The 25510-nt window shown below is 37.9% G+C and overlaps 1 protein-coding gene across 2 annotated transcripts in view; it reads left to right on the top strand.

Moving 5' to 3' along the window:
* The window catches only part of MPP7 (MAGUK p55 scaffold protein 7), a 148791-nt gene that overhangs the window by 72309 nt on the left and 50972 nt on the right, over positions 1 to 25510 (top strand). For both annotated transcript variants that reach the window (XM_066199535.1, XM_066199543.1), the window contains exons 5-6: positions 10863 to 10940; positions 15838 to 15918. In XM_066199535.1, the coding sequence (XP_066055632.1) occupies positions 10863 to 10940; positions 15838 to 15918 (159 nt within the window). The remainder of the gene's footprint in view (positions 1 to 10862; positions 10941 to 15837; positions 15919 to 25510) is intronic.

Genomic DNA, 25510 nt, shown 5'->3' with positions numbered 1-25510 from the left:
AGTGACAAAGAACAAGGAAAAGGCTGAGGTACTTACTGCCTTCTGTGCCTCAGTCTTTAACAGTAGGACCAGTTGTGTGGGTACCCAGCCCCTGTGCTGAAAGACAGGCACCGGGATCAGAATGAAGGCCTGTAATCCAGGAGGAAGTGGTGAATGACCTGCTACACCCCTTAGACACACACCAGTCTGTGGGGCCAGGGGGGATCCACCCCAGTACTGAGGGAGCTGGCAGAAATGCTCACAAAGCCCCTTTCCATCATTTCTCAGCAGCCCTGGCTAACTGGAGAGGTTCCAGTTGACTGAAGGTCAGCAAATGTGACACCCATCTATAAGAGGGGTTGGAAGGCGGTCCAGGGGACCACAGACCTATCAGCCTGACCTCAGATCCTAGGAAGGTCATGAGGCTGGTTGTCTTCAGTGCCATCACATGGCAGTTACAGGATAACCCAGGGGATCAGGCCCAACCAGCATGGGTTTAGGAAAGGCAGATCCTGCTTGACCAACCTGATCTCCTGTGACAAGGGGACCTGCATATTGGATGAGGGAAAGACTGTGGATATGTCTGCCTGGACATGGGTAAAACCTTTGACACGATTTCCCACAGCGTTCTCCTGGCTTGGATGGGTGTGCTCTTTGCTGGGCAAAAAACTGTTACGATGGCTGGGCCCAGCAAGTGTAGGTGAATGGAGTTACATCCAGCTCGTCACCAGTCTCCGGTGATGCTCCCCAGGGCTTGGTATTGGATCCAGTTCCATTTAATATCTGTATCAGTGATCTGGACAAGGGCATGAAGGGTCACAAGAACCCTTGCAGTGCTGCGGGATGGGGAAAGAGTGGCTGGAAAACTGCCTGGCAGAAAAGGACCCAAGGGTGCTGGTTGACATCAGCTGAACATGAGCCAGCACGTGTCCCAGTGGTCAGGAAGGCCAGTGGCATCCTGGCTTGTATCAGCAATAGCGTGGTCAGCAGGACCAGGACAGTGACCATACCCTGGTACTCAGCACTGCTGAGGCTGCAGCGCAAATTCTGTATTCAGTGCTAGGCTCCTCAAATCAGGAGAGACGTTGAAGTACTGGAGCATGTCCAGAGAAGGTCAGCAAAGCTGGTGAAGGGTCTGGAGCACACATCTGATGAGGAGCAGCTGAGGGAGCTGGGGGAGTTCAGCCTGGAGAAAAGGAGGCTCAGGGATGACCTTACTGCTTTCTACAGCTGCCTGAAAGTAGGTTGTAGCCAGGTTGGGGTCAGTCTGTTCCCCCAAGTATCAAGCAATAGGACAAGAGGAAGTTGCCTCGGGTTGCACCAGGGGAGGTTTAGATGGGATTTGAGAAAAAATTTCTTCACTGGAGGGGTGGTCTCCAGCACCGGAGCAGGCTGCCCAGTAAGGTGGTTGAGTCATCATCCCTGACATATTTAAAAGATGTGTAGGTGTGGCACTTAGGGTCATTGTTTAGTGGTGGACTTGGCAGTGCTGGGTTAATGGGCCTCAATTTTAAAGGCTCTCTTTGGTTTTCAGCTAAAGGGAAGTCATGGTATACGAGCATAGTGGAGGTATTTGTTAGTTTTCACACATGTTCTTTGGTGATAATAGCATGAAGACTGGAAATTCTAAATTAGAAATATTACAAAGCGTAGTTCTGGGACACAGATCTGCAGGCACATCCCACTGTTCGTGAAGGACATGTTTGTTAACAGTGTCAATAGGATATTGAAGTATCTTAACAGTTATTGAAGTACTTTTTCTAATAAAAACAAATGTGATAGGGAGCTGAAATTTAAGAACACAGTATATATGTCACAGAGAAGCAAGGGCAGGATCACCAGGTTCATCAATTGCTCACGTAATGTCTGTCTTGGTTTTCTCAAAAAAGAGTAAAGAGATGCTTTTTCATTTTACAGTAAAAATAGAGAGATGGGTCCTTACAGACCTGATTAGATCTTGTTAGGACAAAATCAGATCTGACAATGCCCTCATGACTATGTCAGGTAAGTCTCAGAGCCTCATCTGTCAGACTGCCTCAAATAAACTCCTGAGTGCCAATGTTCTTCCTGAAGCATTGAATTTTCTCTGTCTTCATCATCTTCCTCAAATGCTGCTCAGCTCATCAAGGTCAATCATGGATGAAGGACAAATGAGGTAATGAGACACAGTGTTAAATGATTGACAAGGAAACCCTGAAACCACAGATTAAATAAAAAAAATTTAAAATCCAGGGAGCATAGGATTTTACCATACAACTTACTGCAGTGTGCACAGGCATTTTTTCTGTCTTGAAATTTCTGGCTAGACAATAAAAATTAGTTATTTGACTGGAATGATTAATAATCCATATGACTGGAATTTTTAGCAAGCCTCATTTTTGTCCCTAAAAAAAATCAATACATAATTTGATTTTGCCAGTTGACAAAAGTTGCCTTATTTCCCCCCAAAGGTTCTTTTCTTTCATTTATAGCATGCCACGTTTCTTTTATTTGCTTTTGTTTTATGATTCGTTACAATCACATGATATTTGCTATCACTGTTAACTGGGCGCTTCCATCGTTACACCTCTGTCACATGTCTAAGCGCTTCAAAACCAACTTCTGGCTGAATCAAATTTCAAACAACATTTACTGAGGGTCTGATTTAGAGCTGTGGCTTCTCTAGGCACCGCTGCTGACTTGCGCTTATCGCACCTGATTTAAAATAATGTAACTTCGTACATCTGTTGATAGCACATCATTGTACAGTTTTTACAAAACTTCACCTGAGAAGAAAAATGCCCTTAAATGTGATCTATTATCATATTTCTTAACTTAGAAATTACTATAATTGTACATACAGTTCTGAAATTTTTTTTTTGAAAATGCAATGTAATTAGAAATTTCTAGAGGAATTCTGTTTTGAATATAGGTCATTCTGATTACTGGGTAAAGGACACTTCTGAAGTGTCATCCAGATCATCCTGGACTCTTAGCAACCTTATCTTTAAGGGCTGAGCAATGCTAGTGTAGATTTAGATTGAACATAAGGAAGAAGTTTTTTATAATGGGGGTAGTAACACACTGAAGCAGAGAAGTTGTGGATGCCCTTCCTTGTAAGTGTTCAGTGTCAGGTTGAATAAGACTGAGCAACTTGATCTGATGAAAGGTACCCTTGCCCATGGCAAAGGGTGTAGACTAAATGATCTTCAAAGGTCAAACCACTCTATGATTCCACACTTGGCGTTTGGTTTGCATTCTTTTAACACAGCTCCAGAAATTTTGGTAACCTTGGAGCACTTTGGTCCTGATATGCATGTTTAATTGTCTCTTTTCAAATAATGGACTTTAAGTACACGTGACATGTAAAAAGAGTGTTGGAGGTTTCCTTTGTTCATGTGTTTTGCTGTAGCACAAAATTGAACTAACATTTTTTGCAACTTCAGGGCTGTGGAAATAGGCTACTTTTCCTGTTATACCTCTCATGGTCCCAGCAGCATTAACATGAATGGTTTTAATCTTCAATGGATATAATGTTTTAAGATGACAGAAATAACAAAATCCCATTAAGTTCAGTCTTAGGCTTCATTTTTGAAACTGTATTAAAATCTCCACTTATAACCCTTGTCTACTCCTCAGAAAATCCACCCTTGTCAACTCCTCGAACACGCTTTAGCAGCAGAGGAGGTAAGGTTCCAGCTAAGGAGCTTGGGTTTCTGTCCAAGAATTTAGATGCCCTGTTGGTTATTTCCTTGTTCTAGGTGGTTACGAGGGGAGGAAACAAGTGCTGCAGAAGGAGTCACCACCACCAGCTTACCAGTGCCCATCCAGTCTCCAAACAAAGCTGCTTTGGAAAAATGATCAGCTGTCCCAGTTGTGTCCACTCCCAGACTCTTGGCCACCCCCAGCCTACTCCCTCCAGGGCACAGAGCAGGTTCAGAGGTGGCATTGTTACTGCACAAGCACTGTCTAGCAGTAGCTAAAGCCTTGCTCTGTTATCAGCATGGTTTTCATCACGGATCTACAACACAGCACTATACAGGCTGCTGTGAAGAAAATGAGCTCTGTCCCAGCCAAGCCCATTGCAATAGTTTGTACCAGTCAGTCTGAAGGTTTTCTGATTTATTAGTGATTTCATCCTATACTGATAAAGAAAATTTGAATTCTTTATTGTAGTGCAAGTTTTCTTTCATTAGAGTTACCTGACATGTTCTGAATTTCTTCTAACTTTCAGCTGTTCAGGCAGAAATACTTCCATGCCATTAGCCTGCATTTGAATTGTTAGGAAATTCATGCATCTGCTTTTTGGAAAAAAGGCTTTAAGGGGAATTGCTCATCTGTTATGCTAAAACATTTTGCTGTGGCAAATTTGGCTAGAGTTGGGATATCTCAATATCTGTTTTTAAGCCTTCAGAAGTTTGCTTTGATACTTGTAACATTCAGAGGCCTTTCTACAGTCACTTATTTTATATTTGAGGCAATTTAATGTTACTATGGGGATTGAAATGCTCATTGCAAACTTCAAATAGTTAGCTATGATTTATTAATTTCTATTTTGTTCCTGTTTTCTAGAATACATAATGCTGATTTCTTAGCAATATTCTGTCTCTAACTGCAGTTCAGTTGGTATGACTGGAATATGATTTAAAGGCTGTATGTGTTCTAGGTTTTCCTACACCTTGTGTTCGTCATGCCATGTACGTACATAAGTACATGCAGAGTTGTTCGTATATTTAAGTTCCTCAGTGTACCAAAGCTGCAACGATAAGGACTATAGGAAGGCTTGGGAACAAATGAATAGTTTTGCATTCAGTCTGTATTTTTGTCCTGTGTAAATAGACTTAAAGACCATCACTGAGTGATGAAAATAAATCAAAGAGTTGGCTACTTTTTCTGTTACTTTCATGTGATACAGTATGGTTCTGGTAGGAGGAAAGAAGGGAATTAAACAAACTTTTAATTAAAATTCTACATCAAGCAAAATATGCATTCTCTTTCAGCAGAGATGATGGTATGTAATTATCATTTCTGAATGGTTTTCATAGTTATTTTCATTTGTTTCTTTGTAGCCCATCATTTCTTTTTTTCATTCTTGCGTATTTATTTTACCTTGACTCAAAGTTGTTGGTAGATTTAGACAGTGAACTCAAGCATCTAAATCCCTGAGTTAAGGTCATACTATTAGTGGTCAAATGAAAACGCTAATTGTTGTCTTGAAATCTCACTGTGTTAATGTTGGAACTATTAACAAATCTGTCTTTTACGGTCTTGAGTGCCTTGGAATGATTTCTCTTGCTTCAGATATTTCAGATGCAGAACACAAATTGCATATTAAGCCAAAACTAGTACTTACTCCTCCCTCAACAGGTTTGGGGGTTTTTTTCTGTTCTCTTAATCTGCTGTGGCTTCTTCATATATAGATGCTCTTCTTTGTAGTGGTGCCACTAGTGGAATTAAATAATTTTTTGCAAGTGTACATGAACCTGAAACTTTGGTGGACAGTTAACCAGCTTCTCTGTGTACAAGAGTCTTCCATTATGCATCCATATGAGTGACTAAGCCAATAAATACAGCAGCTGCATGGCTTTTGTCAGTGCATTGATTTCAGACACTCTTGCTGTGGGATGTATGATGAAAAATACAATGAATAGAGCAGTCAGAGGAAGATATTCTGCCAACTGTTAAGAACTTTCTGCAACAATATACTCAATGCCTGTCTGCTAGACACATCTTGATGCTTTGTATCTGTGTTTATATTGACATTCTAGTTCAGATCACTGGTGTCTTTTTTAAAGTAATTTCCCATCTTCTCAATTTCTGCTGCTTTGGTTTTACATCAGCAATCCAGTATATGAAGTGGGTTCCGTTCTGATGGAACTAAACAAGCAGATTAGTTGCTAATGGTTATTCTGCAGGCAAGACTAGGATAGTCCAGAGGAAAACCCCAGAAATGTGTATGGTGTGGTGCTAAAATGAGTTTTTCAGGTATGGTGTCTTTATGCTGAGTGATATCTCATCTCATTAAATAAAACCCAAGTAAGGGATTGTTTACATAATTCATAAGAAGAAATGATCTGCTGATGTTTCTCAAAAGGAGAAGCACTCTGGTCCAGAATTGCTGTCTGCCTCAGAATGATGGTCAGTGCAAATACTCACATATTCACAAGATCCTCTTCAGCACCTCTTGTCAGAAAGGTATCATTACCATAAAAAAGCTCTTATCCAAATATGTTGACATGTCTGAGTAGCTGGTGACACCCTTGCAGTGGTCGGCAGAACATTTTCACACTATGTTTGTGACAGTTCTTTTATGTGCTGGTATGGCTCACTGATGGCCAGTGCTTTTTCGGTTACAAGTGTTTGCATATTGTACTCTTACATGCACTTTTTTCCTATGCCAACTGTTCTGTCAAAAATACTACCTTTGTCTTCTGTTAACTCTTTGGCATCTTTGGTACATGTTTATCCCACTCCCCTGGTTTAGTTTCAATCATATGATATTAGAACGGTACATGGAAATTAAGAAATCTAACAGGAGAAATTAAACTTAGTTTGTAGAACTCTTCGCTTAAGATTTTTATTTTCCTGACTTAGAAAGCACCTTATGGATTTTGAAATAATCGAGGCTGAGGACACTACTCTGCTTTATCATAGAAAGCTTAATTCAGTCTCTCTGGGAAAATCCTGAAACGATTTTTCTTGCTTGTAAGTGTGCCAAAAATCGTATAAATTTGCAAATGATTATTTTTCCCTCTTGGGGCATAACTTCAGAGTAGATGTCAGTTTTCGCGGAACCTCATAGATCTTCTTACTCTACAGTGAAAAGAATAGGTAGTCATAAAAAAAATTTTAAAAGCCCCACAACTTAGTCATCTGTTCAGCAGAACAGCTTTTTATGTTTTATTTACAATATATAATTCTTGCTTTAACAGACTTGGTCTCATCTGTGAAGAGATTTTCAGCATTGAGGCTTTACATGTAAATGTCAGAAGAACTTAAAACAGATGTACTACATTTCCTATTTTTAAACACAGTACAGTCCTATATTTTCCATACGTTGTATAAGTTTCTAATAGAGAGAAGGCAATGGTATTAAAGTTACTGGACATCCAGTATGGCTGCTCAATGTAAGCTAATGTTGCCTTTTGTATTAAATAGAATGCTTTAGATTGAAGCTCAAATAAATGGCTGTAAATATGAGACATCTCACCTTGAGTAGGTGAATGTTCTCGCTTCTACTTTTGAATCCATTCTCATGGTTCTCTCAAAGTGTTCCAGGGTGATTTTAACTGCTGCTAGAGTTTAATTTCATTGAGTGATGTTTGTAAAGGGGCGAAGTATTTGCACCACCTTGGCCTGTTTTGCTTTTCATCTCTCTTTTTGGTTACTTGGCATTATTCATTTTCATCAGTGTAGTCACTTAATCTAGGTATTCAGATTTCAAATTCTACTTGTATAAGACTTGAAATTTGGAAATGCAGTGCTTGGCGTTCATGTAAAAATGGCGTGATGTAAAAATTTCATATTTGGGAAAATAATTAACTGAAAGACAGCATGTGAAGAGGTTGCCAAAGCATATGGCTGCATGCACAGTAGTTTCTGTAAAGGTGTTTGTCATAAATGCAGTCATTTGTCACCCTGAAGTCTGGCAGATTCAAGGGCCACCAGGTGAGCTTGCAAATGTGCCCTGTCGTTCTTGAAAGACACCAGAGAGGACCTAGTGCCCAATGAGTAGAAGAAGACAAGTGCTCATCTTCAAAAAAGGCCTATAAATAGAATATGAAGAACTAGAGGCCGGTCATCAGTGCTGTGATCTGTGGGGGAAATTATGGAACAAATCATCTTGGAATAAATTTTTAGGCACAAAGAAGGAATGGAATTGACTGAGAATGCATTTTTGCCTCACTGAAATTTTTGCTTTATCAGTGGAGTTGCGCTAAATCTCCAGTCTTACTGCATTCAGGAGTATATTATATAAAAGTGCTGCATGCATTATGGATACATTACCAATCCAGAAGTTAGAGATGTGAGGTAACTGTTTTTATGATGCATGTGCTAATTTTATACTAATATGAAAGGTAATCCCTGTATTGCACGTTGATTGCATCTTGGTGCACAGACGAGTGGTTTTTAATTTCCGTAGGTATATCCTTTAAATTACTAAGATGTGGAAGACAGATGTTGTGGTCTAATGATCTGATTTTAAAAATTCATTCTAAATATAGATTCAACTAAGAAGGCAAACTACTGTCAAATAAAATCAGATATTTGGGGGAAAACCTCACTCTGTATTGCATCTTAAAAGCAAGTGTGCCAAGGTTGCAGTGTTTGTTAATGTAGACCATGAAGTGTTTATCCTTAGAGTCACTCGTTATGCTAGTACAGTAAATTAATAAAATTTTCAACCTGATTTAGCAAAAGCCAATATCTAGAATTGTCTAATAGCAGTTAAATTTTCCTGTTTACTTGTTTAGCTTCTGGTTCTTTTGGTTAAGCAGTTACTCTCTACAACTCCTAATCAAATAAAACCTTGATGATTGTCCTTAAATGCTTAATTGGAATCCAGTGTTCACTCTTAGAAAAATAAAATATTGTTTTCAGTCATTTCTGCAATTTCTGGCTATAGACAGAGCTGATAGTTAGTTCAGGTTACACTGTGCCTCCTCTTAAAAACCTGGTTTTTTGTTGCATGAATTTAAAATTGTCTAACATTTTTCTCAAAGATGGGTTAAGCAAGGCTGTCTCGGCACTTTTTTGTTTGGTTGACTTTTTCCTTTCTGCTTTTATTAATTTCAGCGAAAGGGCTGGCTGGTAAAGATATGTACAGGTTGTCCAGGATAAAAGCAGCTTAATTGGCAGTGACACTTCTATTTTCTTTGAGAAACTAGGAGGTAACATAGACATTTGCTTCTGACCTCAGAGCTGACAGAAGCTGAATCTGGATAAAATCAAGATGCCTTTTAGTTATTCAAATTAACCGTCCAATTAAATCACAAATTTCTGCCAAACTCAAGGAGCCGCAACTCCCTCTTTCTTTTGTTTAGTTTCTCTGCTTTGTGAGTGAGAAACATGAAGTTGTCTGGTCATCTACAGTTTTGTGAAATCTAGTATGAATTAGTCTAAGTAATTGCTGAGTAAACAATGTCTACATAAGCAATGTAAAATTCAGATTCATATTCTGGAAACAGTAGTGCTTCCCATGTAGTTTCCAGATGAGAACTAATTATTTTACAGTTTATAAATTAAGCGCCTGTAGTGCCTTCATGCTTCACCATGATATGTCAGAACTTCAGCATCCTTTAACCGATGACATACTGAAATAATCTTGTTAAGATTGCAGAAATGATGAAGGAATCAATCAAGACTTAGACCTTACTATGCCATATTGTATTAAGATGGTCTTTACTTCGAAGAACATTCAGTCTAAATGAGGAAAAAACAGATGTGGACTTGGGGTTATGAAGGACAGCAGAAGACAGAAAGAATGGCAAGCACAAATGTCACTGACATGGCATTATCTTGTTATGGATGTATTTGTGGAAGTTCAGTATAAATTAAAAAGAATGGACTTAAGGAATGAGCTTTGAATTAAAGAGTGGGGGAGTCCTAGACAGTAAGAGGAGTGAGTGCTGCTGGGGGAGAAGTAAGCAGAGAAAAGCAAATGTGGAAGAAGGGCGGAAGGCTGGAGGGAACACTTGGTGCAAAATGGAGATGATCTGGTCAACTCTGAACAGTTTCAATATGCAAAGAGTGGTTTGGTTGCTCTTTAAATCTGTCCCTGCTGTCTGGCATCTGTCCCACACCTCCCCCAGCAGTATGCTGGGGAGTGCTAGGGTATCAATGGGGATCCTGTTTCCCAAGGACTTGAGGGAGTCCCCAGCCAAGTTCTGCACCCCACGGCCTCCACCAGACCTCATTTTCCCCTCCTTGCCAGGCACAGAAGTCCCCGATTTAGCTCCTTCTGCAACTCCTCCAACCATCTGGAGTTCATGCCTCCTTCAGAGCAGCAGAACTAAAGCACAAAATCTAAGAATGGAGTAGAATTGCATTTATACAGACTGCTGTTATCTTCTATTTTGGATTTTAATTAATATTTGTATATACATATCTTCAGGAAAATAATGTGAATTAATAAAGTTAAATGTTTAATATAGTCTTTTATGCTATTCTGAAACAGCTACAAAGAAACTTGTTAGAAGTGTTAAAATTGGATCTTAAAAGCATTTATACTGGAAAAAATCTAAATTTTGAAATGCATAACTTGTGGAGGAGGGAACGGGGTGGTGTTTAAATAATGGTGTATCCTTTCCCTTTTTGGAAGAACCAAAGCACAGTGCATCTTTAATGTTGATAATTATTCATTAAAAACCTTAAATTGCTGAAGGACTGCCTCTTTCTTTCAGATGTTCATGTTTTAGAATTCATATCAGCACTGCTTTACCCTTGTTCCTGAATTATTTTAATGACAGCAGCCGCTCCATCAAGTTGTCTGTCAAGATGTGGGTGGCAAGCTATTATTTCACTTCATAAATCATAATTTACAGGGGGGTTTATATCCATCTTGGGGATAAACACTTTATGCTTTGTGTTTTCAGCAGCAATATAAAATGTAATTGATACTTGAAGCAATATGTTAGAAATATGGACAGAGAAAGCCAGGAGAGAAAAATCACAAATGTTTAGTTTTTCTGTGGGTTGGTCTGCATACTGAGCATTTTTTCCGTCTGATTTCATATTCTTAGCATTTCAGCAGAGGATAATGATGAATTGCATTTACATGATTGCTGCCTGTAGGTTACTATAAGGATGTTTAGTTACAGACAGTCAACAGACTCAACAGGGTTATTTTGTACAGTTTCTTATGCTGCTAAATGAACTTATCACTTTGTACTATTGTCTTCCAGATTCATGAAAAACTGCATTATTATGAAAAACAGAACCCGATGCCCATACTCCATGGTGCAGCAGCCTTGGCAGATGATGTAAGTGTCCCCTGCTGAGATCACTGGTACCAAGTCTACCAAAAAACTGTCTGCAAGCAGAACTCTCCATAGTGCAAACATATGAGTGCAATCCTCTGAGCAGCAATCATAAGAAGCTACAAAGGTTTTCAAAGCTTCTGTCATCACTGGGCTTGTTGCTGATTACTTTGATTTTTATTCACTTGCATATTATAAAAATATTGCATCTAGGTAGCCTCTTGTTCTGCTTTAGTAACTAAGTAATAAAAATTACAGGTTGGAACTCTACTGGGAGAGGAAAAGCTGTCAACTATTAGTGTTTTGAGAAAGTCACAGACAAGAAGAATGCTTTGGAAAAATAGAGACAAATGAGATAGCAGCACTGCTGACAGAACATGAGAAATGACAAATAATATTACAGAAATGAAGCATATGAAATGGCTAGGATGGAGGCTTTTTGAAAATAATCAAAACTATTTAAGAAAAAGTACAGTACTGATTTATTGATATTGGAGCTTTCCAAATTACCTTCATAACCAAAAAAATAAATTGTAAAAGTGGTCAGCATTGATGGAGTAGTTAATTTCCTGTTACTATAATTTTTATTTTCAAGAAAAAAATCCAACCTGCCATTTCTTGCTATTTGGTTAATTCTAGGATTCAGATGAATTGTGAACACACCTGTATAAACTATGACTGAACCTGAGGTAGGCCAGAATAGAGAAATGTTTAATAAACTGTGGTTTAGGTGAAATCCAGAAATCTTTGTTGCAACTGATGATGTCAGGTTGCTTTTTGGAAAAGGCAATATATACTAGGATCCATTTCAAATACAGCATGTTTGAAACTTCACATACTTTATAGATGTTTTAAAATCTTTACTATCTATTTATATAATTAATACATTTTGGGTTTTAAATTTAACAAATTATTTAATGTTGAGAATGGTAGCATTTTAACAAAAAACCATAAAACTTACTTGAGGACTGTTGAAAAAAGGATACATGGTAATTTAATCATGTTTCAGTAGAAGGAGAGCTATATCCTGTAACATACCAACTACAGTAATACATTAGCCTTGACATCAGGCATATATTAGTAATATTTTTTTAACCTTCACATAGCTTTAAATATTGTTGATAGTAATTTTGAAAATTAGAAAGCTGGTTGAAATTCTCTTCATTAAGTTCTTGCTGACATATTAATAATCCGTACTAATATTTGTGTTATGGATCTTTGAGCTGAAATTCTTAATAATTTCTTATTTTTGGATGCAAAACTTCATTTTTGATACTTTCAGAAATGCTGAGCAATCTCATTCTTTGTTCAGAACCATTTAAAACGTATAGTTTTGGAAATCTCCAAATTAAAGTACTCTGTCACTCCTCAGCTGAGACAGGTTGGGGCTTTTAACCCTATGAATGTATTACTATGTACATGTGGTAATGTTTTTAAGTGTACATGTTGGGACATAATTGTCTCTAGGCATCTGCCTACTTCAGATGTACATCTTCTTTTGAATAGATGCTCTTGCTGCTTTTTCATTAATTATGTGTGGGTGAACTGCGGCTTTTATGGGCACTCTCTCATAAGGTGAGGATGTCCTTTGGTGACTGTAGTCAGGCTAGCACACTGCAGGATTTTCTATGCTTTGGTAGCTATCTGCAAATTTTGAGGAAGTAAAATTACATGCAGTGGGCTTTGTAAATCCCAAACTCATGAAGTTTCAGGTTTAAAGTGCTATTCATTTTTTGGCATGCTTGTCTGAGTAGTTGTCAACTTCAGGTATTTAAAACCATGTTGTTTTTATTAAACACACTTTCATTTCAATAGGCTTTAAATTAATGTTTTCTCTTCCTACTGATAGTAACTGTTCTATAGTTGAAGAAGGAGATATTCTTATTAGCAAGTAGATATTTCCTGTTTGATTTAAAACCCAAATCTGAGGTCCTGCTATCATAAATAAAAGTGTTTAAGGAGTGTGTTCTTATTCTTGTGTTATTTTTTAAAGCAGTTTTAGAAGTAACAATTGTGGCAAGGCTTTTCTAAACATTTTCATATCCCCAGTTGCCATACTATCCATCTCTGTTCTCTCCCCCAGGTAATTTTAGGCTGAATTTCCCATCAGGCATTCTGTTTGCCTCTTATTTTGGAGCAGCTGGGTCTGACTTAGGGCTCAGTGATTTCATGCAGATGATCTAAACATCTCTTCTCGTTCCAGCCAGGACATGGTTAATTTTTTGCACTGGTTGAGTGAGGGCATGGTTATGATGTGGAGGTTATTCCATACCACCTCATGTCAGTTCAGAGTTCATTGAAAGGGACTCTTTTCCAGGAGGAAAGGGTTTGTTCCAATCAAGAAAAGAGGGTGAAGAAAGCTATCTGGCATTGTCTATTATGAGGGAGTTTTTCCCTATGAATAATTTATTTTCTTACACCTTTTGTTATTAATATTGTTGCTATAACGTATTTAGTAATAGTATATACATACAGTATAGTACAGAGTCTTATCACCGTTTCCAGTAAATTGTTCTTACCTCATCCTGTGATCTTGCATTTGTGCCTCCACTTTGAGAGGGAAAGGAAGGTGGTGCACGGTTTTAGTGGCAGTACTAAATTGGAGAATTCCATTCCTAAACCACACAAAATCACTGGCAGGATAGCTATATACAGCAAATAAGGCCTCAAGGTTGGTAGAAATACTGTTCTGGCAAAAGAAGTTTCAGAACTTTCTCCAGAAACTTTAAAGACCAGTCCCTGGTGCTCCTCACCTTGCCAACCTCTCTCCACATCTGGCCCTCTCCCTTGCTTTTCTTTCCCTCTCTTTAGTGGCAGCTTTTCATAAAGAGCTTGTTGAAATGTTATGGTTCCCTCAAGAGATCATACAGGAGGTTTTCAGACAGCTTTTCCTGCAGTCTTTAGCATAAGAGGAGATCACCCAGTGTCAGTGTGTCCCAATTATGCCATGTATTGCTGCTGTTAGCTGTTACAAATCTCAGCCCTTTAACAACAATAACAAATAAAAATCCAGTCTAAACCAGCTGAAGTGGTATCTATTTGCTAATCTGAAAACATGACTTTGGCTTTCAATCTTTGTTTTTCCTCCTCTTCTATCACAAGGTATTAAATGTGCCTAAAACTTAAATGAAAATATTTGGAAAACAGTATAAATCACATGAAGGAAAACAAGTTTAAAATTATTTTATCTGAAAAATATTTCCTAAATTAAAAGATTAAATGTCTGTTAAAGCAGTAATGAAGATTTTTTTTCTCGCTGTTCTAAACCTTACGTATGTGCATTTGCATTTGTACCACCAAAGCAGACACCACTTCTGCTGGAGTTAATACTTGTGCACAGTTCATCTGAGAGAGAAATGCTGAAACGGTCATTCTGCTGAGTGGTTGCTTGTCTCCATCAGTGAAACACGAATTAATAGATTTTATTCTCCAGTGATGAGCAGTATAATCTAAAGAATGAGAAGGCAACCAAGCATAACCTGTATCATAGACCTACTGACATGCCTATCACAGAATATTTTCAGCTTTGCAGGGCTTTTCCAGCATTGCAGACTCAATTGCAGTCAGATTATCTCAATATTTGGCTTTGTGTCTAAAATTATTTCATTCTGACCTTTCCTACAGAGACTGTTTTCTAATCTTTTGGTATTGAGACACAAATACTTTAATATAAGCACTTGTTGGATGTTCTTATGAATTATAGTTAAAAGTCTGTAGGATGGTCGGTGATGAATTTTTGATACTCTGTTTACTTTGAAGGTTAGAAGAAAAAAATGTATTCAAACCGTGTCTGATGTCTATAATAGCTTCTTCAAATAAATTTGTCTATTATATATCATTATGCAAAATATACATCTATCCATTTATGTTGAAAATGTGTACTAAATGAAAGTAAAAATTTAAAATTAGGTTAGACAAATAAAATTACATGCTGCATATAGCCAATCTTTCTTTGAGACATTTTTATGATACTGAATTAATGCAAAGAAAACAAGTAATTGTCTTGAAATCACGTTTTGCATTATGAGCCATGTAGCTTCAGAAGTTTAAACCAAAGTTCAGTGTTGTGAAATGCATTTTGGCTTTTTCTTCTTCTGGAAAAATAGTTTAAGTCTAAAATCCTGCAGTAAAGTATACCTCTTGAGTTCAAATTAGTTGAGAATGGCAAGATAAGAAAAACCCAAGATGTGATCCAAATAGCCGTGGGATTAAAAGTTAAACTGCCGCTCTATTGTTCACAAAGCCACAATTTTGTAGTATAACCAAACATAAATTACTGATCTTGTTGTTAGGACACAGTTTGTGCATTTTACAGGCTTGAATTGCTGATGACCTGTTATAAATTATATTATGATTAACTCACTTCACGTTTAACAAGCTCCTTCCAGTGAATGTGTAAACATAATAAAAGGTTCAGATTGCTTGCACTGTAGGGGCACTTTGCTTTCTTATCCCAGTCCTAAACAGCACAGCTACTGTGGGTTTTTGGAAGCAGTGTGGATTTCACCACCTCATTCGAAACTGTTTTTTATAGACAGTGTCAAAGTTTGATCCAGTCATTTTTACAAGCAGTTCTTTGTCTGCACGCAAAGGACCATTCACTTAAATGAAGTGCTGGGATTTGCCCCCTTTGCTATAAATCAGAATGTGATCTGGCTGCACCCTTGCCAGAAATGATTACTTGTGTTAAACTGAGCCAAAAGGCCTGGCTTAAATCTGGTCCACTGAGGGCCAGAAACAGAAGCATGGTGATTGATGGTGTTTTCCTTCATGCTGCCTTCTGTTTGAACATGCTGGAAAGCAGTAACCTTGAACAATATAGATTCTGGATTGTCACTGATGCACTGGGTAAAACAATGCTTTGCTAATGGTCTTTGTGTTGATTCCATCTCCCACCCAGCTGGCTGAGGAGCTGCAGAGCAAACCACTGAGCAGTGAGATCAGAGAGCTGTTGAAACTCCTTGCAAAACCCAATCTCAAGGTGAGGATGAGTTGCACCTGCAAAGTGTGTTCTGCATGGGTGTGTGCATCTGCTTCCTTGGGCTGTGTGTAGGTTTGTCTGCTTTAACAAGTACTGTTTAAGAGTGTATGCAGTGTTAATCAGAAATACCTGTGATGAAGAAACGCATTTAATGTTGTCTATAAATTATTATGCTATTGCTTGTACTTATAAAAGGAATCACTTATTTTCAAAGGATATTTTTAAAAGTAGATAATTTCTTTTTCTTTTGCCGTCTTCTAATGCATGTGCTTCATAAGTTTGTTACAACTGTGCTTTTACTAAAAGGTTGTCAGTCGTATCATTGGTTTAACTGCATCCTGCATAAGGAGTGCAGCCTGGTACTCAGGGCAAAATTCATGATGGATAATGTTTTTAAAAACATCTAATTTTGAAAATTTTCTTTAAAAATTCTAGGGTTCTCTGTGGTGTTTTTGAGGAACTTGATACCTTTTATCTGACAGTAGACTGTAGAACCACTGAATCACTGAGGTTGGGTGGAGGTTGTCTGGTTCAACCTGCTGCTCTGCAGGTTCAACACTGAGTTCACAGCAGGTTGCGGAGGACTTTCTCCCATCAGGTCTTGGAAATAAATGCCTGGAAACAGACATTGTATGAATACCCTGTGTGGCCTCTTCCAGTTCCGAGTTACCCTCTTAATGAAAACTGTTTTCTTATACCCAGTCAGAACCTCCTCTTATGTATCATTATTGTTGCACAGGATCATATTATTTTTCCATTGTTAAGAGAAAGGAGACCTTAGTGCTTTAGATATGTATTGAAATGGTAATTAAATTCAGCAGTTGATAAGCTGAAATGAAGACGGCAGAGCGGAAAGGAGTGCCTTTAAAGACAGTTGCTCTTTTATCTTAAGTATAAGTATTGAGAAACTGTGGTGTCTTCAAGCTGTTACAAAATTTTAAAGATCAGTACACCTGCTTTTGGAAGATTTTTGCACTGATGCTTTTTCCATAGTTTGTAAAGTGACAAGCCGTTTATCTTTAAAGGGGTAAGTAATGCCAATGGCAAATTAGAAGAGGAATTGTTGGTGCATGAAATTGCAGAGATCCTAAGTTTCACTGTAGGTATTTTCTTAGTGACTGTCCATGTGTGCTTCATACTTCTGAAGCTCTGGTGAGTTGAGTCTGAAGATAGCTCATTTGCCAAAACTGCATCTCTCCCTCTCCTTTTCTGGCTTTCTCTGACTCATTCCCTCACACACTCAGTCTCGCTATCTGTTCCTTGGTAGCAGTGAAAAGCAAAGTGATAATCTTAGTGGGATTTCAGGGAAACAAGTGCCTTCCCCTCAGAGTGGTTAATGTGATTGAACAACTGCAGTAACTTAGCAAATGTCTTTCTTGGCTGCAGGGGGAGATGGCCAGCTGCAGGGTACCAAGCCCTTTGCATGGCCAGACTGCCTAATCCTGTGCAAGGTACACAATTCCCTGCCCTGCAGGGGCCTTGCAGGTGTTTGTGTTGCACCTTGCAGGTGTTCGTGTGATGTAGGGGTAAGAGCTGATGGTATGCAAGGTATTTTGCTTGTCCATTTTCTTCTCCCGTTGCCATGTCATGGCAAACGTACCTCAGAGTGATGCTAAATTATCACTGCTCCCTCCTCCGTCACATTGACTAGGTGACTGTTCTGCATTCATTCAGAGGCTGCAGTTGAGATTCTTCTCTTGATCTCTCTTGGAGAGAAAGATGCTCTCTCTTGGAGAGAAAAGGAAAGGAAGGACATTTCTGGGACTCAGTACTTCCAGTTCCTCCCCAGAGATGCCCTAGTCCCTTCAGTTGTATCTGAGCTTATGCCATACGTTGCATAAGCTTTTCTAGCCCTTTGCTATTAGGTTTATGCCTAGAGAGGGTTTCTTGGTTTCATTCTAGATTTCTGGGACAAAATGATAGCTAGAATAGCTCTTTTTCACACACCTGAAATTTCTTGGGATAACTGATCTATCTTTTCCAATGACATTCCTTAGGCTTTATCTGTAAACATATATAGCTTAATTTGGGATTGACTTAAGGTGGCTATACATTTCTTTGCAAGGGAAACTTTACTTTTCTGACCAAATTTATAACTGCAATGTTGGCTGGAGCCGGGAGAGCTTCCACTTTGCTACAGCTCTCCTCTAATGTTTATGGCATGGTGAAGGATGCTTAGGATTAGTTTACTGCACTACATCACTGCCTCCAAGTCTGATGGTGTAAGGGGATGGGTCTAGCAAGGTGCTTGTGACTTTGCAGGTTTGGTTAATGGGTCATAGAAGCCTGGGAGAGGATTCTAATCATGTCTGATTAGATAAATATTTCTATATTTTAATTTTGTATTACGAAATTCTTTTGTTGAATATATTTTCTGAGTGTTTGTATCTGGTGAGTAAAACTTTTGACAAGTTTGTGGTGCTTGTCGTTTTCGTCCACAGAGAAGTTTTCTAAAGAAGAAAGAAGTTTCTCTGAGGCAGTTATACTTACCAGACCTGAGATTTTCAAAATGTCCTAGAAGTAATTCCAAGGTTTTGTCAGGTGCATTTTCTTCTGAAAAGAAAAATAAATTAGGCATTTCTAGTCTTCTAAAAACTGCATGAGGTATCCAGTTACAGAGTGGTGGTTTTTTCCCTGCTCTCAAATGTGGCATCACTTACCATAATTAAGTGAACTAATAATGACTGTGGTTTATCTTTTCTGATTAAAACGAACTCTGGAAGTAGAACAGAGCACGTAGCTCTGGGAAATCAAGTGGATTTGTTTAACTGTGTGTTAGACATTTCATTTGCGTTCTGGATTTAAAATATAATTGTGTAGCACTGTGGACAGAGGCCAGCCACACTTATTATTTTTAATTTCCAGTACTGAATGAGGACTTAGGGTTTGCGTTCTTTAATCTTGCTTTACCTTGTTAAAGATATCAAGAAACAGAATAGTATTTCCATACCCTAGAACCTAAATCCAGTTGAATACTCTATTTTATTTTTAAGCAGACCAGAAATTAGCTCTTTGAAATAGAAGTATAGAATAACTTGAGTTGAAATGGACCCACAAGGATCATCAAAGTTCAAGTCCTGGCCCTGCACAGGACACCCAAAGAATCACACCATGAGCCTGAGAGCATTGACCAAATACAACTGTCAGGCTTGGTGCCGTGATCGCTTCGATGGGGAACCTGTTCCAGTGCCCAACCACCCTCTGGTATCCAACCTAAATATCCCCTGACACCTTCAGGCCATTCTCTCAAATTCTGTCACTGGTCACCAGAGAGATGAGATCAATGTCTGTCCCTCCTCTTCCTCTCATGGGGAAGCTGTTGACTGCACTGAGATCTCCTCTCAGTCTCCTCCAGGCTGAACTGACCCAGTGACCTCATTCACTCCTCATATGGTTTCACCTCCAGACCTTTCACCAGACAGGAAACTGCACTTTCAGAAACCTAAAATACATTTGCAGAGAGCTGGGCAGGCAGACTCAAGCCTGATCTGCTGGGGTTTCAAATCACCCAAATAGATCCATGATTAGGTCCAGACACCATTCCAACCAGAGCTACACAACACTGCCTGCAGGCTGGTTTGGCCTGACCTGTAGGTTTTTATATCTTCACGGTATACATCTTATTGCAATTTAATAAAACCAAACAAACAAAATGCCCACTCACCTCACACACAAACACAACAGTGTAAGTTTCAATACTTTTATTTCTGGTTATTTACCATCATTTTAACTTTGACATGTTAACTCTTAAGCTGTTTTTTAACATGAAGACTAGAATATATGGTTGGAATATACATGAAGAAATGGTATTTCTGATTTTAGAGAGGACACTCCTATGAATACTTTTGTACAAAATATGAACACCATAAAGAAATAAATATTCTCAGCTTTAGTCATTTATAATTTGGCAAAAGTAATGGAATTTATGTGACAGTAAAAAAGAATGTCTTTAAAGAAGAGAGTTGTACAGGATTCTGAAAATAATGACAAAAAATTTAAAAATTATGATGCATCAGATAGGCACCAGTGCAATTGAGAGAGGTGTGTTATAGAAATTTGGGAGTTTTATGAATCTGGAAGTATTGCTATTGAGAGCACTAAACTTTGGTGTTTTTTAATTCTCTATAGACAAAAATATGTTTAATTTTTATGCAATTGTGTAAATTGGAATATATAATTGGAAGACTAAGATTCAAGATGCTGACACAAAATGCACCTAAAATGGAATTTAATTTTGGCTATTTAATGAACATGTCACAAGCAAGTTAGCAAAGTGGTCTTACGTGTTAGTAGGGATGGAAATGGGAAGAAGCAAAGTGGTCACGAGAGTCACTCTGTCAGTAACAGGACAGAATTCCAGTGAGTAACACTGTAAAAAAGGAGATGTACAAATGACAGAGTTCAAGCTAAGAATGAAAGACTTTAAACCTTCCAAATTCTCTTCCACATTTAATCAAAAACTGTCTTGAATAACTAGGTTTCAGTTTCATTTTCTAACAAGCTGGAAAAAGCTATGTTTTTTTTGGGATGGTGCCATAACAGAAGAGCATAATTTTATTTATTTTTAAAATTATTTGAAAAACGGAAACAAATGACTGTAGGAATTAACTTTTTAGGCACTTACTTAATTGCTGTAGCTGTAAACAAAAAAGACTGTTAAAGAATGAACCATCTCCTAGTCCGTTGAACAATGTTATCCCGATTACACTAACTTTGAGACAGGATTGGGACATATTATTCAGATCTAAATAACATTTAACTTTGTCTTTAGAGCAGTTATTACATTTGTGATCATTACATATCAAAATAAGCAATTTGCCATTGAAGTTAATCTTTATTAGGGTAAATTAAGTGTTTTTTAAATAAAATATGTCCTTTGTGGTCATTGGTGTAATGGGCAGAACAATAATTATTTCAAAACTTAATGTCATTTTGCTAAAACTACTCTGAAGAATGTTTATACCTTTATGACCTGGAGGAAACAAAGCTGTTCCAAGGGTGGTTCTGCCTGTTCAGTGGAGTTAAAATTCTGTTTATGTGTGCTGGAAGGTTTGCCAGCTGCTAGTCTGAAACATAAACCAGGTACCTAAACAAGGGCACCGGGCAGGACTGTGAATGATTTCAGTCCATCATGGTGCACAAGAATGTAAAGTATTTGGATCACTTTGGTGCACTGTACCTATTGCCATAGAGGGAGCAAGAGGTGGACATGAAGTATTTTTCTTGTCTTCTCTTTCATTACCATAGAATAAACAGAATTTTGGAAGTTAACTCTAACATTACTTGCAGAGTGAAGGGAAAACTCTGCCTGTATGACTGGGAATGTTACTGTTCATACAAAATACACATTCTTTGTTTTAAGTTGGGGGGTGGGGGATTTAATTGCTTTCAAATGGCAAAGATGCGTACACCAGCAAATTGCAAGTAGGATTTAAGCTTGCTGTTTTATTTGCACTTCATTAGCAGTACATTTGACTTTCAGTTTCACAAAATAATTTACATTTGTAAATATTTCCATCTGATTTCACCTCTTTGGCTTTTCTTCAGAATAGAAACATGAGTTAAATAAAACTAAAACTGCAGATAATGAAGTCAGGGCACATTGTTCTTCATATGCATGCTTCCTATATTTGATTAGGTTTCTTTAAAAAAAGAAATAGTGCTTCTTTGAACATGAAGCATACCTTTAATGTTGCCCTGTCCTGTTCTGGTTTTCTTGTATTTACTGCGAAGTTTGTAAATTCTACCCTTTATTTCATAAACAACTGCTGATACCATCATCCCTGCCATCTGAGGCTTACTAGTTTTGCATAGTGGCCTAATAGACTGTTCACATCAAAGTGTGGCTTGCTCTGTTAAAAAAGCAAACATTTTAAGCCTTTATCAGCAGAGCCTTCTAAAGCTGCCTTACAGTCACTGGTGAAAATCAACAATGTACATTAATGTCCAGGAAACTGTGGGCTTTCTTCTACATGAACTTTACCATACAAAGCACTGAAAGAAAATATTGAGCTATAATAATATTAAACAAAATCGATTTTTGCTTTGAAAAGTTCATGAAGCATTTCATGTAGCATGTAATTAAAAAAAGTTAATCTAAACTTTGTCTTCTTTCCAACATTTCCGTTGTAATTAGACCTGCTGAAGATTTTCCATCAGGGCTTTTTCACTGAGCTATGTGTTTTCTGCAAAGTCAACATTTTCCACTGGAAATGGTTGGGATTTGCCTGCAATTGTTGAGGGTTTGTATCTGAAGAACTAAAATACAAATTTCAGGTCCCTTAAGATCTGAGCTAGATATTGGGCTGCTGCTGTATCCTAGGAGCTTGGGTGACCTTTTGGCCCTGTCATGTTAGAGACCTGTCTTTCCAGATGTACTGATGTTTTCTCCTTTAGCACATATCCTGGGAGACTGTTCACCTCTTCATGAAATATTTATGCTTACAAATGGTAACACAAGCTACAGTATCTGTTTAGGAAGTATAATTTCCCATGACTTTTAACTATTTACTCATCAGTTTTCTGCAAGATGTATTGGTACGACTGGTTGTAGGAATTGTGCTCATATATGAAGAGATTTTACCATACAAACACTTCAGATTTACTAATATGGTGAGGTGGAGTACAATGAACTTCATGTGTCAACTGAAAAGTTACCTGCATAATCCTTACTTGCAAGATCAGATGCCATTAATTTGTAAACCTACAAGAATGTGCTTGATTTTTGATGGTATGCTATGAAGCATCAGGAGGGAGATAGAAATATTTATTTTCCCCCCTGAGTACATGCAAATGACTGCAACAATCAGCAAGGACCTCAGCATTGGTGGTTTGATGGCACTGGTTGATAGATAGATAGCCCATAGATGTTAGGAGCATACCGGCCATGAAGCTGGGGCAGAGGGGACAGTGCTGGGAGACTTTTGTTGGCAAGTGACTGAAATCCTTCTGCATAGTGTTTCGTGTCTTTAAACTATTTGCCACTTTTGGAAGCTATCCATCGCATATTTTGGCAACCAGCTGGAGGAAAAATATATTTTATTTGAAACTCTTTTCAGCTTTAGGCCTTGACTTCCGATTTCCATTTCTGCTTGCACCCATAATAAATTATTTTTTTTTTTTAATAAAGAAAACTCTTCTGGTTAAGGAGAGCTGGGAAAATATGTTGCTGTCTTTATTTTTGGAATGTTCATGTTACTGGGATAGAGTAAGTAAAACAAAAATGTAATGGTGAAATAGTCCTTTTAAAAACAGCAAGAAAAGCCTTGATTTTTCACATCTGTCAGGCAGAGAAAATCAGAAAGCAGTTGTGGCACACTCTTGTAGGAACTGACATAAAACAATATACAGCATATTAGAAGCATAGAGACAAAATGATAGAAAGGAGGTGAGTGAATATACTGCATGAGTATATTTAAGTAGCAACCATCATGTTACTCTGGAAATGTTCTCAAGCCCATCTGGTGATAACTCGGCTTGTGTCCAGTACAGAGCTTGTCTGTCGATCTCAGACGTATGGATATGAGAATGCTCACTAGCAGCCAACATATAATAAACGAAGTGATAGATAACATAAACAAAAGTGAAGTCAGGCAGGTTGGGAGCAGAAAATATAAAATCTGAAAAGTAAATCAAAGAAATTCTTTGGTCATATATACAAACTTTCCGACATGGGGGAACCAACTCTCACCCACCTAAGAATGTTGAATTGCATGCATGTAACTACAGCATTCAGATACAGAACATAAAGGTTGGCAACATTGCTAAAGCTGGTAATTTTGGAGGAGGAAGAAGTCACAACAGATAAAATCACATCCCTTTCAGGTAGTAATTCCATTCATCTACTGAAAATGAACCAGTGAAATGGAGAAACTGCACAATATTAAGCAAGTGGTCCTTTTTTTTAGATGTCATCTTTTTATGCTGCTTTTTCCTTCTGTGGTGTTTTTCCTTTACATTTGTTAGACCATATGGTGTTTGAACTTTTCCATTCAACAATCTCCCCTTTTCTACTTGATTCTTATTTAGGTCCCCAGGTAGTATGAGTACTTTGTAGCTGAATTTAAGACCTCCTTATCATAGATTAAGATATGCTTTTATTTTATGGAGAGATTAAGTTTATTCAGATTCTTTTAACCTTTTGGATCAATGCTTTTTTTTTTTCTTTTGAGGACTTTAGACATGATACCGATGTCAGCTAAAGGCTGGGTCATTCCTAGTGACACTTTTTTAGAAAAGGCAACTGCATCCTGAGCTTTTACTTTCTTTATATTTTCATATGGTTTCTCTGGGGTGTCTTTGGATTGTTTTAAACCAAGAAAAGGTACATGCTACCACTGTAGACACTTAATATTCTTGGGAAACTGCCACTTTTTCAAAAAAGAAATTGATTAAGGATTGCCAAGGTATTGAAACCGTGTTGCTGTCTTGGCATTTTCCACTCTGAAAACCATCTATTTGTACTCTTGGAAGTTACTTAAACAGGGCTTAGAGCTTCAAGGACACTTTAGCTACATGAATCATGATGCAAATGTAAAACAGACTGTTCAAATTCTTCACTATTGATTTAAAATCAGAGCTTTTTTTGCTGTTATCCACAATTGAGGGAAAACATAGGGCTGTCATCTGGAAGGGTATTAACACCTTTACCAGATGACACGGATGGACGGAGTGCGTGTTTCTGTGAACACTGAGAACAGTTTGACTTGGGAAGCATCTCCCGGGGCTCTGAACATTGAGCCAGAGGAAGCGGGGGTCTGGAGAATCAGAAAGTTCATTTTTCTGTTGGCTGTTGCCGTCTGGCTACCAGCTGCAGGTAAACCCATCACTTCAGACTGGTGAATCTGAAATCAATAATAGCATTTTCAGGCAAGGAAATTACCCTTTTGTGAAAGGAAGTTCACATAGTCATGAATAAAGTCCACCATAATAAAGAGGAAAAAGTAATACGTACTGAATATCAATCCAACTGAGATGTTGCTGTGCTAAGATCATTAGTCTATGGTAGATGTTAAGAACTCAAAACCACACATATACACGGTATGTGTTATTATTTTGAACCACTGCTGTGACCCAGCTGCATCAAAGATTGGAAGAGAAAGGAATTTAATTGCCAGCTGGGCAAGCTTAAACCAGAGGGCAGCTCTAGTTTAAGTACAGATGCAAGCATGCAAGTACACTTGCAAGCTTGGAATATTATTTTCTGTTTTGTACATATGTAACTGCTGTCGTCTCATACAATGTATAATTTCTGCATATTTTATAAACAATACATAGGAAAATACATCATTTGAAGGATGGAAGGAAGTAAATTAGCCCAGATTTTTTACCTCTTACTTAGTACACCCATTGGTTCCCTCATAATGAACATAAGAATATGCTTTAGTCGAAGGACCTTATTTAATTTTTCCTACTGTTCCTGTCAAAGGTGTTTGCTTATGTTGATTGAATAGTGTGAGTGATCCTTGGTGGCAAAAGCAAACTGATATGCCTGGAAGTTAACTGATTCCTTTAATATTATATACTCTATATATTTAACTTGGGAATTTTGTACAGAACAGAAAATGCCAGAATTCTCTTGGAAAGTGATTAG

Source organism: Chamaea fasciata, unplaced genomic scaffold (genome assembly GCF_029207755.1).
Source record: "Chamaea fasciata isolate MVZ Bird 193981 ecotype frontalis unplaced genomic scaffold, bChaFas1.0.hap1 SCAF_1, whole genome shotgun sequence".
Taxonomy (NCBI): domain Eukaryota; kingdom Metazoa; phylum Chordata; class Aves; order Passeriformes; family Sylviidae; genus Chamaea; species Chamaea fasciata.
The sequence above is the reverse complement of the archived record's forward strand: the minus strand, read 5'-3'. Positions and strand labels throughout refer to the sequence as shown.